The sequence below is a fragment of the Bufo gargarizans genome, chromosome 1 (assembly GCF_014858855.1).
Source record: "Bufo gargarizans isolate SCDJY-AF-19 chromosome 1, ASM1485885v1, whole genome shotgun sequence".
Lineage (NCBI taxonomy): Eukaryota > Metazoa > Chordata > Amphibia > Anura > Bufonidae > Bufo > Bufo gargarizans.
The window spans coordinates 131520569-131534769 of record NC_058080.1 but is presented as its reverse complement, the minus strand read 5'-3'; the positions used below and the strand labels follow the sequence as shown (position 1 = coordinate 131534769).

The 14201-nt window shown below is 43.9% G+C and overlaps 1 protein-coding gene across 1 annotated transcript in view; it reads right to left on the bottom strand.

Annotated features, from left to right (window-relative positions):
• LIMCH1 (LIM and calponin homology domains 1) overlaps window positions 1-14201 on the bottom strand; it is a 323950-nt gene that overhangs the window by 236180 nt on the left and 73569 nt on the right. Inside the window, exon 2 of the mRNA XM_044276674.1 lies at window positions 6916-6986. Within this exon, the coding sequence (XP_044132609.1) occupies window positions 6916-6986 (71 nt within the window). The remainder of the gene's footprint in view (window positions 1-6915; window positions 6987-14201) is intronic.

Here is a 14201-nt window from a genome sequence, read left to right as displayed (position 1 = left end):
ACCATGGACAGCAGGACGCCTGAGCAGGCGTCCTGTTGCCATGGGAACCTTCCCCGTCTGCCACAACTTCGCAGACGGGGAAGGGTGAGGACGGGGCTTCGGGGGGCTGCCTGGGGGCTCTCTCCCTCTCCCATCGGAGGGCTGCAAAGGCACAGCAGCCCCCCGATCGGAGAGGGAGGAAGCTCCCTGCGCTGTTAACCTTTTCCATACAGCGGTCCCTACGGACCGCTGTATGGAAAGGGTTAAACGGCTGACATCGCATCAACGATGTCAGCCGTTTATACCAGGGTGCCAGCAATGTGCTGGCACCCTGGTATACCCACTAGACGCCAACGATTATGCAATGGGAGGCGGGCGGGGGATCGCGATCACGCCTGCCGCACCGCCCGCCTCCCGCAACGCCCCCACCGCCTGCGACACCCCCCCTGCACCACCCGCCGCCATCAAATGGGGGGGTGCACAATATTGATTTTAGGCACTCTGAAGTTTCTGATCAGAAACTGCAAAAAGCGCAGCAAACCGCAGGTCTGAATTGAGCTGCGGCTTGCTGCGATCGCCGACACGGGGGGGGGGGGGGGGGGGGTCACATGACCCCCCCCTGGCGTTTTGACAGGATGCCGGCTGAATGATTTCAGCAGGCATCCTGTTCAAATTAACCCCTGGGGCGCCGGAATGCCGATTTTAAAGTTAGGACGTACTGGTACGTCCTTGGTCCTTAAGGACTCGGGAAATAGGGCGTACCGGTACGTCCTGTGTCCTCAAGGGGTTAAGTAGCTCCATTCTATCAGCCTAAGAGCACGAAACCAAAAATTACTTCGGCAACTTTCAAACTTGCGTTGTTAATTCTGGTATTGAGATCTGGCAGAGGATCTCAATACCGGAATTAGGGTCCATTCACATTTCCGTAGTGTATTGCGGATTCGCAATACACCCAGCCGGCACCCCCCATAGAACTGCCCATTCTTGTCCGCAATTGCAGTCAAGAATAGGACATGTTCTATTTTTTGCGGAGCCGCGGCCCGAAAGCAAAAGTGTGCTGTCCGCATCATTTCTGTCCCCATAGAGAATGAATGGTTCCGCACCCGTTCCGCAAAATTGTGGAACGGATGCGGACCAATTTGCTGACGTGTGAATGGAGCCTTAACCAGATCAATTTTGATTTTGCACATCAGGATGCCTTCTTTCAGTTAGGATGTGGCTGTGTTTAATCAAATCAGAAAAAAACGGATCTGTTACCATTAATTTACATTGTTTTCAGTGACATCAATTTTTTCCTGTTTTTAGGACTGGACACAAAACCACAGATTGCAGCTGAACTTGAGATGAAGTTCTCCAAAACGGTTTACAGTCGTTGTCTTGGTTCCAGCAGGCTTTAGCATGAAACTGGCAGGCAAACTCCACTCTGCTACATCTGTTTCTCTCTGACTCTGCTGTACGGACAGGCAGGCTGCATAACTCAGCTTCTTCTGTATGCTGCACTTCACTTTGTAGTCTGACTCTAGGTTATGCAAGGGAACTTTCCTCCTAGCTCCTTAGGCTTCAAGCTTTGCCCTCCATGGCCAGCAGAGCTTAAGATGCTCTGGCTGTAGTGGGCACGTCCAGCAGAGAAGTGCCCCTACACACCCTTCCCCTAGCTGGGGGTAAGCTGTACTGACTAGAACTTCTGCCCCACCCTTCCTGCAGGAAGTAGGTCTGGCCCCCTCCCCTACAGAGGGGAGTTAGAATGGAATGGTAAGTTCCACTCTCTCTAACTATAGCTCTGCCATATTTGCTGCCACCTGCTGGTGAACCAGGCACATTACATGAATAATTACATTAGAAATGCAGTGTGGAGGACCTGGAATAAATGCATTAGATGACATGAGGTTAGACCAATAAAGACAGTAGCAAGGTGCAGAAGTGGTAACACCACTCTGGGGTGTTACACAATGATGGGGAGAAACATGACTTTTTTTTTTTTTTTTTAGTACAAGGCCACAACATAAAACTTTAAAAAGTGAAAGGGTCTATAGACTTTCAGAATGCATGATCCATCTGTCTGTCTGTCTTATACCATTTCCTGCTCTTAGGCATCTTTCTTAATACCTGACAACAACATTAATTGATGTAAAGCCTAAACATCTGCAGCAATTACATTGCCACTAGAATGCAGCTACTTACAAGTAATGTCAACCATGTTACCTTATCCTGTAAACAAGCTAATACAAATATAGAAGGTAAATATACTGCTCTTTGCGTTCTTACCTAACACATTGTAACTACCGGACGATAAACGCTCCCCCTATTTCCGCACTTATTACATACGCCATGCCTGCCACAGACCTGCTCAATTCATGATCTCATTCATTCAACACACAATATAGAGTCTCTAGTCACTTACACTAATTAGACTAAAATTACTACTTTTCAGAACGCCAAATCGTGTACACATAAAAAAAAAAGACAAGAAGCCACCCACATAGCTAGAAACATATGGAGGGAGGGCGGACATAATTATACAGATTACATAATGGAAGCAATGCAGAACTCCTATATCATAAAGAGGGCAACCTACACATTTGCAGCTGCTGTTCAGCTAATCATGGAACTATTGTAAATCAGTTGCCTTCAGAAAAGAGGGGACTCGAACTAAATATAAAGCCTATGTGGGAGTAGAATGACATGGGGGGTTATGCCATAAAAAACTCAGAGCCCACCAGAGCTCCGGTGAGCGTCAGGTGCCAGGAGTCAGAGCCCTGCGCCAGTCTCATAGTGATGACCTATCCTAAGAACCCTTTTAAATAGAAAAAGGTGATTCTGCGATATTTACATAAATACTGATCTATAAAAGTAAGAATACTGACCGGTATGTACATATTGTATTTAGGGTTGTGCTTAAAACGCGCAAGAGGCTTCTGAAATTTTATTGAAACTTAGTTCTTTTAAAGGGAATCTGTCACCACCAATACATGTTTATTATACAAATAAGCATAAAAGAGTCCAAGGGACAGTACCTACTCAAAATAGAGCCCAGCTCCTCCCCCTCCTGACCTCAGGCAACTGCTGGAAAGTTCAGGCAGGAGCACCTCACTGCTGTGCTTGCGCCTGCACTGTCTGGGCCCTTCTCTGGGCAGTGTCTTTCATCAACTGCACCGCACACGCTCCAAAAGGCTGAGCCTACTGTTAGGATATGCTGCCACTTACTGATCAGTAGGGGTCGGACATAGGACCCATTGCATACCCTACTTCATATATAACTATATGAGAAGTTTGGATAAAACAAATCCACATACTGGTGTAAACAAGAGGGAGGAAGTATTAAAATACAGTTATTATTCAGGATAAGACTGATCAAACATGTATCAGTCAGGGGATAGGTCTATTATGTTGACTTGTGTGGTATGTACAGTGTAATGTTCAGAACTCTGGTTGTCAGATTTCAAAAGAAAGTGTAATAAAATATTGTACGAAAGACTATAAAATATCAATTTAAAAAACAAACAAACAGCAAAAACTATCAGCAATAAAAATATCAGCAATACAATCCTGCTGTCCAAGAGAGCTCACTTAAAACCACGTGGGTGAAACTTGTAGAAGTGTAAAATGCAGAGCGGTTCCCTAGGGCGTAATTCCAACTATTATATTTCCAAGAGAAAGCGCACGTCAGGCCGCTAAATGCATAGGATAGACCACTGTACAGTGTGTAATTGTGGCCGGGTTTACATTTGTGTTCTTCCATATTTCAGTTCTCTCAGTTAGGATACTTTCACACTTACATTGTTAATTCCGGTTTTGAGATCCGGCAGAGGATCTCAATATCAGAATTAAATGGATCTGTTTTGATTTTGCACATCAGGACGCCTCCGTTCCGTTAGGATGCGGTTGTGTGAAATCAAAATGGATACATTGAAAGTCAATGGGTAACAGATCAGTTTTTTTTAGGCTCCTAAAAAAGGGATCCATCACCATGGACTTGCAATGTTTTCAGTGTCAGATCCATTAGTTGTTTTTCTTCCGCTTTTATGGCCGGACACAAAACCTCAGCGTGCAGCAGTTTTGTGTCTGGTTACCAAACTGAATGCTTCCGGAAAGGAAGACATCCTGATGTATCCTGAAGGGATCTCTTTCCATATAAAATGCATGAGGACTAAATGGAAAAGTTTTTTTTCCCCGGTATTGAGATCCTCTGCAAGTGTGAAAGTAGCCTAAGTAATCTGTAGCTGGTTTAGTTAGCAACTTTGGCAGCAGAAGTCAAAGGTACAGTATGTGGCACTTGCACGAGTCCACCATCCATCCTATGTGATGATGGAGTGTCCTAATTTACTGCAGACAGTGTGGCGTGTAGTGGACAGGCAGCAGACTCGTATTATCTTGTGACACAATTGAGCCCCTCGCGACGCCAATGTCTTCCCTCCACTTGGATCGCCCGAGAACAGACTACTTTTCGTGCACACTTGCTATAGCCACAAGCTTTGTGCAGAAACCATGAGGCGACGTGTTCTTTGTAATGTTGCTTTGCCCAGGAACACTGGTCAAGAGCACAAGATTTACAAGTTTCTGGTGGTGAGCAGGAAGCTTTTTTTTTCCCTTTATCTACTGTACCAAGCCTGATCGGTTGGCGTTGGATGTAGGAATCCTTAAAAGGGTTCTCTGGGAATAAGGACAATTTAGCAAGTGCCCACAGCCTGCCCCATTAAGCTGAAGATTCATGCTTACCTGCTCACCGCCAGTTCCATGCTGGCACCGATGTGTCCATGTTGCGATACCTGAAGCGTTTACATCCGGCGCAGCATGGGCATGGTCACAATTCCCACTGTAGCCAATGACTGGCTTCAGCAGTAAATAGTGGCAAAAGAGAAGAGAAAGGTGCTCATAGGGTGAATAAGTTAGGTAATGTTGCCCTCGCACAGGGGAGGTGGTTTTGCTCACCTACTTGGGTCGCATCAGATTGGGTGCAACCACAATGTGGGCCTGGATGAAGATAATCGTTGGTTGGTGCAGCCGAACTTGTCCAAACACCTTAGGCGCGAGCCAAGGACGCCATTCAGGTGGACACAAGGTACTGTGGGAGCGCTAGACCATAGGAGTCAAGCGGATTTATGGACAGCGCAATCACAACCAGGCGTTACAATGGATTTCAGTTTATTCATAATAAACTGAAATCAGTTGAAACATCTGGGTGTGATATTGCGCCTTGTGCCGTCCATAAATCCGCTTGACTCCTATGGTCTAGCGCTCCTACAGTGGCTTCAGCAGTGACATGGCCACAATGAAAACACACAGTTGCAGATTCATTAATAAGCACATCCTACTTCATATATTAGTGGCTCACACATGCACAGCAGCAAATATAATTTTTTAAGCTTATTATATTGGTGTTTTTCTGATTTTGCAAAAAATTTAAGTGCAGCGATATTGGTTTTGAAAACATAGATGCATTTTAGCAGTGAGTAAAACGCTTTGTTTCACCAAACCATTTCACCAACAATGCCGAGACTTGTTTCTTTGCAGAAAAATTCTGTAACAATGACCTTCGTATGAAAAAAGTACAATATATGTCATCGATACCTCCCAACCCGCCATATGTAAAGTGAGCTCCCTAATTATACAGGGAGGGGTGTGGATCCACTTTTCCAATTTATGGGAATGCAGTGGTTTTGGAGGATTCAGGGGGGGGGTTGCTGTTGGGTGGCTGAAATCTGAAATATTTTGCAACCCTGGACATCTCGCCCTACATGGACAACACCCTGATAAAGTGGTCCATGCATCAAAACCATGTAAATATACTAAGGCTACTTTCACACTAGCGTTCTGCTGTCCGCTCGTGAGTTCCGTTTGAAGGGGCTCACGAGCGGACCCGAACGCCTCCGTCCAGCCCTGATGCAGTCTGAATGGATGCGGATCCGCTCAGACTGCATCAGTCTGGCGGCGTTCAGCCTCCGCTCCGCTCGCCTCCGCACGGCCAGGCGGACAGCTGAACGCTGCTTGCAGCGTTCGGGTGTCCGCCTGGCCGTGCGGAGGCGTGCGGATCCATCCAGACTTACAATGTAAGTCAATGGGAACGGATCCGCTTGAAGATGACACCATATGGCTCAATCTTCAAGCGGATCCGTCCCCCATTGACTTTACATTGAAAGTCTGAACGGATCCGCTCAGGCTACTCTCGCACTTAGAAAAATTTCTAAGTTATTAATGCAGATGGATCCGTACTGAACGGAGCCTCCGTCTGCATTAATATGATCGGATCCGTTCAGAACGGATCCGATCAAGCGCAAGTGTGAAAGTAGCCTAAGGCTGGGTTCACATCATGTTTTTTCCATCTGTTTCATGTATGCATTAAACCGATGCCTGAGACTGATGAGCATACAGAGGCATCTGTTCACCTTAGAGTATCACTGTAAAAAAAAAAATATATATATATATACTTTTTTTTTACCATTGTAAAAAAGTTTTTTTTTTACCAGACTTTGCAGGAAGAACATGGCGTGTTGCATTTTTGCATTCTTTTTTTTTCCCCAACGTATACATTAAAGGCATAAAACGTGATGTGAATCCACCATAAACCTGACAATCACATCTATTGTTTCTTTAATTTATCTGGATTTTAACCTAATACTTCGAATCTACTGATTTTATGGTTCTCGATTCAGCTACTAGAGAGCGCCGCCATTGTTTTAGGTCTTGATTTGGCTCTTTACTATCACTGAACTATATAAGGACACCACAGAATCATATACGAGGACAGGATTTGTAAAATTACTGGTCTCCTGGGAATTTCCTCTTGATTTTCATGTCTCTTTTATATAATATTGTGCAGGGCATCATTAGACATACAAACCACAGTCACAAAAGCTTTACATGTCTGGACTATGTCTGAACTGCAGCACAAATCTCTTCTCTTAGAATATGAAAAGAGAAGAAAAAAGCTTGACTTACTCGCACAGAAGGATTCCATTCTCCAGTCCGGTACGGAAGTCTTTGTCGCCAAAACTTCTGCCCGTAACTTGCTGGAAAATTGAAACAAAAATATGGAATTATTCAAATATGCTAATATTTGATGGTAAAACAACCAACCATTCATTCAATGTAAATGTACCGAAATCTCTAAAATGCAACAGCAATAGAAATTTAAAGGGCTTCTGTCAGCCCACTAAACCCTTTTTTTTTTCCCCGTTAATATTAATCCCTACACTGCAAGCTCCCTGTACATATGCTAAATATTAATTTTCGTTCAGTAGATATTGTTAAAAATCAAGTTTTATCATATGTAAATTACCTTGCTACCAGCAAGTAGGGCGGCTACTTGCTGGTAGCAGCCGCATCCTCCTCTCATCATGACGCCCCCTCCGCCGTTTGATTGACAGGGCCAGGGAACGGGTTCGTTCTCTGCTGGCCCTGTTCGAATTCAAAATATCGTGCCTGCGCCGTACCTTTCTTTAATCGGTGCAGGCGCACTGAGAGGCGGCCTCTCTCCCGGCCGCTCCATCCTCAATGCGCCTGCGCCGGGTGTGGATGTGACGTCACCGGCGCAGGCGCATTGAGGATGGAGCGGCCGGGAGAGAGGCCGCCTCTCAGTGCGCCTGCACCGATTAAAGAAAGGTACGGCGCAGGCGCGATATTTTGAATTCGAACAGGGCCAGCAGAGAACGAACCCGTTCCCTGGCCCTGTCAATCAAACGGCGGAGGGGGCGTCATGATGAGAGGAGGATGCGGCTGCTACCAGCAAGTAGCCGCCCTACTTGCTGGTAGCAAGGTAATTTACATATGATAAAACTTGATTTTTAACAATATCTACTGAACGAAAATTAATATTTAGCATATGTACAGGGAGCTTGCAGTGTAGGGATTAATATTAACGGGAAAAAAAAAAGGGGTTTAGTGGGCTGACAGAAGCACTTTAATGGGCACCATACAACAGAATAAGCCGTACCTATCAAATCTCCTGGAATGCCACGGAGCCTCCATTCCCTTTCATGGACTCTCAAGGGCATAGACCACATGAGTATTAAAAATAATGAACAATAGAATAGAGAATGCACACCAGTTAAGCCTCATGCAGACATCCGTGGAACACGGTCCGTGAGATACCGGACTGGCATTGCAGGAGCGCACTGAGTCATTGGTTGCTATGACGCCGTGCGCTCCTGCAATGCCAGTCCGGTATCTCACGGACCGTGTTCCACGGACGTCTGCATGAGGCTTTAAACTGGAGCCTAGCCCATTGACCACCACTCAGTGATATAAGTAGGCACAAAAAATTCTGAAAGATGGCTGGCTCACAGTAATTTGCATACAACTTTACTAATTCATATATATCAAACAACACACAAAAAAAACTGGACATAAGTATAAATAAATAAATAAAAAACTGAAATTCATACACCCTATCATATGATCAAGCTCCCTTTAAATGCGGAGCTCTCACATATATAATGTTCATAAAAAAAAATCTTATGTATAAAAAATCTTTTAAAAACACGGTTTCCTTGTCTTATAGTTCATCACTTTGGCGTGCAGTTAATATTTGGCGATTGCATCTCTTTTCAGTGCAACTAAATTGCAAGGTTCTCTTAATTGGTAACAAACTGAACATCATAACAGTCTTCTCCAATGTTCCCTTGTGGTTGAGTGGCTTATTATATTGCTTGCCAGTCAACTGGTAGGTAATGCGCATATATTATATAATATATTTATAAAGTGCTTTCTTTGATTGTTATTTTCAGTAATGCTTCATAGATTTGTTACTCACGGAACCCAACACAATGAGCGCTCGTCTCCCACAGACCGACCTCCCTTACATGCCAGCTTGAATGTGCAGCGTCTCCTCTCGCGCTTCCCCGCACATGCGCACTGGGATCGTCAAAACTACCAACTGCACGCCAAAGTGATGAATGTTAGATGCTTGGTTCAATATGGTCTGGCAGTGTAGGCCTCAGTGGGATGTGACTGGCAGATGCAAAGCACCAGCATATCAATTCCAGATATTATCTAGCTCTCAGAGAGCTGGATAGGCACTAAAGGGCTAAGCAACCCAGTTGTGTCTTAAGAAAAGGGACAGATCTTCGCGGGAGCGGCAGAGCGTCATATGGGACGCCAGATTTACTATCACTTACACCAGAAATTAGTGTAAATTATAGGCGAACTCTACACTGGCTCATAGCTGGTGTAGACTTCCGTTTCTAGAGCACAGACATACAGAATAGGCATCAAACTGATGAAGAGACCTGTGCCTCCCAATGTGCTTGGCAATGGACATATCAGGAGGTCAACAATGTTCTGCCAGAAATCATATCAATTGATTTCCTACAAACCTCTTCATAGAAAAATTACACCTTGGTTGTCTGTTAACGTTAGGTAATCTGATGGTGAGGGTACCTACAGCTGGCAGAGCTCTGGAACAAGCTGGCATTGTACAGGGGACCTAGTCTAGAGGGTTTTCAAGAACATGACAAATTTACTTAACAGTTTCCAATGATTACAGAAGTAGCAAAACGTAGGACATGTATTTCTATTCAAAGGATCCTAGTTCTCTACCAATTTAACTAGGTCTACCAGCCAGTGCCAAAAGTTAGGGACCAGCATCGACAAGCTGTGGGACATGTTAAGTACTGCTGCCTTTTTAAAAAAAAAAAAAAAAAAAAAAAAAAAAACAGTAACCACGACAACCAGGATCACGTAAGCCCGGCCTTGCTTCTCTATCATCTATCAACCACCAAGATCTTGTGATCCTGGCCTTTCTCCTCTATAGACATTGTCATAGTAAAGCAGTAGGACAGGAAAGTAGAGTAGATGAATGTTAGGGGGGAGGCACAGATCAAGTGAAAGGTGGGGAGGTCAACCACAGTAGAACATTCACCAGCATTGCCATGACAAACGGTTCAGATGTCTGAAGGCAGAATTTCTGATTCTAGCCCAGAGGAACCAGGTAAGGCTGTGTGGACACTGCATTTGATACCTGCTTTTGGAGGTATACTATACATTCAGAATATTTCTCAACATATACCCTCTGGCAAAAGGTTCCCATGAATGTCAACACAATAGCCGACTTAGGCTACTTTCACACTAGCGTTTTTGCTGGATCTGGCTAGGTTCAGCAAAAACGCTTCCGTTACTGATAATACAACCATCTGCATCCGTTATGAACGGATCCGGTTGTATTATCTTTAACATAGCCAAGACGGATCAGTCATGAACACCATTGAAAGTCAATGGGGGACGGATCAGTTTTCTATTGTGTCCCTATTGACTTGCATTATTGGTCATGACAGATCAGTCTTGCTCCACATCCCATAATGCAAAGAAAACCGCAGCATGCTTTTTGGAGCATTCCGTTCTGTTCAGTTACGTTTTGTCCCCATTGACAATGAATAGGGACAAAACAGCAGCGTTTTTTTCCGGTATTAAGACCCTATGACGGATCTCAATACCGGAAAATAGAAACGCTAGTGTGAAAGTAGCCTTACTCAGTATATCACCTGGTATACTTGTTGCTGTGGTCCACTGTATGAGAAAGAGAGGATCACATCATTACCATCTATTGCAGCGCAGTGTAGTGAGGACCTTCCCCACTCTAGACAGCTCTGCAAGTGGAGGCAACCAGTCCTGCTCACATTCTAGCACAGGTTGATGGCAGCCATTTTATAACATTCCTGGAGAATCCCTTTAAGCTCCATAGTGTACATTAAATTTGTATATTTGATTATTGAATTTGATGCTGATAACATTGCCAATCTAACGACTCTTCCCTCGATCACGTAGAGTCCTATACTAAGTGCACTTCTTTTAACACGACTTGAAAGAACAAACATATGGTTACTTACTATTGTTTTTACACCTGCCATCTCCATCAACAGACTTTCATCCATTATTCAGTTCACTGATCGTACACTTTGCATGTACAGCACGTGGCTATTTCAGCAGCTGCCCTCAGATCTCGGGCAGGCACAGCACAAGTCACCTTTAAAGGGGGTTTATAGGTGTGAATAGGATAGCATGTGGTCGGTGACTGAATAGGGGAATGATAAATCATACTGTATGTTCATGATCCATACATCTTTCTGCAGATGTTTAGGCACCCCTTGTCAAAATTACTGTTAATGTGAACAGTTAAGCAAGTTAAAGAAGAAATTATCTCCAAAAGGCATATAGTTAAAGATGACACATTCCCTTTGTATTTTAAGGAAAAACATATATATATTTTATTTTTTTTCAAAACAAAATGGTCTGAAGTAAAAGTGTGGGCACCCTGCATGGTTACTACCTAGTAGAAGGTTTTACCATGGCCAGGGGTGCACCTAGCCTTTCTGATGCCTGAGGCGAAATCTGAAATGGCGCCCCTAAACCCTTCCCTTAACCTAACCCCTTCCCTACAGCCCTACTGTTAAAGATATACTTGGAGAACATTACATACAGCGCTACAAAACATACAGGGTAATACAGCGCCACATACTGTGCTTCCCAATACTATACTGCAGAAACAGATAATCCACCTTCTGCTGCCCCCTCTTGCCCCTACCTGGTGCTGCCTGAAGCAAATCACCTCACCTCACCTCATTGGTGGTGCACCCCTAAACATGGCTCTTACAGTCCCTTGATCTGACCATCATTGAAAATCTGTGGATAGACTTCAAAAGAGTAAGACTTTTGCAAGGAAGAATGGATACAAATCCCTCAAACAAGAATTGAAAATTCTTGGCTGACTACAAAAAGCATTTACAAGCTGTGATACTTGCCAAAGGGGGTACTACTAGGTACTAACCATGCAGGGTGCCCAAAGTTTTGCTTAAGGCCCTTTTCTTTTTTTGTCATTTTGAAAATGTAAAACATAAATAAAAAATTGTTTTTACTTAAAATACAAACGGAATGTTTCATCTTTAACTTTATGCTTTTCGGAGATAATTTCTTCTTCAACTTGCTTAACTGTTCACATTCACAGTAACAGTGACCAGGCGTTCCCAAACATTTGCATTCCACTGTATGTATATTGTGATTGCCTGTTCAGACAATTGCTTATTGCACACAAGGGTCAGGGCCGTCTTTAATATTGATTGGACCCTGGGCAAGAGGGAGTACAGAAGTGCCGCATTCATAGGCCCATACTTTATTAATCAAGTAGCAGGACATGTAGGGCATACATTATTTCTGGGCGCCGCTCCGTTGCGCCGCTGTGGCCCCCGTTACATTCTCCCACCCTGTATGCTAAGTAACAGCATCGGAACACCAGGGAGGAGACATCAGCTTTTCTCCCTGGGCGTTCCTTCTCCCTGGCTGTAGCGCTGTCCAATCGCATCGCAGAACGTCACAGGTGAGTTTTTTTTCTCCCTTCGTTCTGGGCTGCGATTGGACAACACTACAGCCAGGGAGAAGAAACGCCCACAGATTAAAGCTGATGTCTCCTCCCTGCTGTTCCGATGCTATTACTTAGCATACAGCGTGGGAGAATGGGGGCCACAGCGGCGCAACGGAGCGGCGCCCAGAAATAAAAGTAAGAGCAGGGACATCCCCCATGTTTGCCTTACATGTCCTGCTACTTAGTTAATAAAGTATGGACCCATGAAAGGCCCTCTAGTGGCCAGCAGGGCTCAAGAGGCAGCTGCCTTGGGGCCCCCCAGGAGCAAGTGGGCCCGGGGCAGCTGCCCCTTTTGCCCAGCGTTAAAGACGGCCTTGAGAAGGGTACTGTGAAGATGAGAAGTTTTGCAGCTGGGTTGCTCAGTGAACAATTGTAACCTGTTGGGAAACTTGTTCAATTCCCCAACAGTGCCACTTGAGGTGAAATTAAGCATTTCAAAGCGCCCAGTACCAATGGGTTATCCATGTAATTCATGGTCATCCCAGGTCCTCCAGTATGGTAACCGCTCTCAGGTCCCAAAAAATGGATTCCCCTCTACTAACTTAGAATTCCCTAAAATAAAGTTTGAAAAGGAGTTTCCTAAACCAGACTAAACCGAAACAAACAACAACAAAATATATGTTAAAGTTCCAAAATGAATTTACCAGCAAAAGAAATGTGACGGTTCTCATGGATATAAGAATATTATGCAAAATTAAGAAAAAAAAAAGCATATGTTAATTATGCAAACATGCATGTGCCCACTGTATAGATTATGACCTTCCCACCCAGAAAAACTCAATGACTGCTGCGGTTTTCATGAATCACTATTTAGAAGCACAATGGCCTTAAAGCAACAAGCCAGGCATGGATTCTGGGTGTTGTCTCACCACAGACTGCTCAGGGAGCCGCTAGACACATTTTTGGTTTGTGGCATTAAAACACAATGGTATGTAGAGAGCAGTAATGTTTTCAGTGGATTCGATACCAGTTTTAATAAACTCCTGACCTGATTTGGAGGTTCTGCAGCACTGAAAAACTTGTGATGCTTATTACAGCAAAGAATTTCTGGAACAAGTAGTGGTCCGAACATCCAAAACAAGATAAGTTGTGTTTGTTGATTGAAAACAGCAGAAATCCAGCAACTTAATAAAAATCCTGGCAGACGACGTATGAAATAAATAACATTTCTGAGGATAAAAACATCGTAAAAAGACTTTTTTTTATAAAAATATATTTTAAACAACCACTAAACTAAAGTATCCTATATGTTTTCTTGTATAAAACTCATCTGTCAATGCAATACATGTGCACTAAACATATAGGGGAGGTATATCAAACCCTGAATGTCCGAATTTTGGCTTAAAAAAAGTCACAAAGTAGGACTTTTGTAACATTTTGGAGTTATTTGCCCAAAAATGAGACTTTTTGCATGTTTACTCCACTCAAAGTTTTGAAAAGTAAATGGGAAAGAGGCCATGCTTAGCTATGCTAACTAGTTTGTCTTGAGATTTATCGGAGATCAATCTCACTCGAGTAAGGGGTGACGTAACGAAAACTGGAGTAGCATTTCTAGATAAAGGTGTTACATTTTAAGGAGTTTTCTGATTTCATAATGACATTTTTTAATCTGATCAGAATACCCTAAAGATTTCATATTTTTGCCCCATATACCTGTTTTTCATGTCCTTTCCCTTTTCTCAGAATCACTGAATCCTGGCAGGATGTTTACATGTAGAACTTCCTGTCTACATCAGCTTATTACTGGGTTTTCTAACTAAACCGATCATGCTTTGCTCTGTTGCTCTGTTTCACAAGGCTATGTCTAGCTAACACCAAGAGGGAAGGTGTAGGGGGCAAGGCTACTGCAGATAGAACAGTGTGGCAGGTGGGG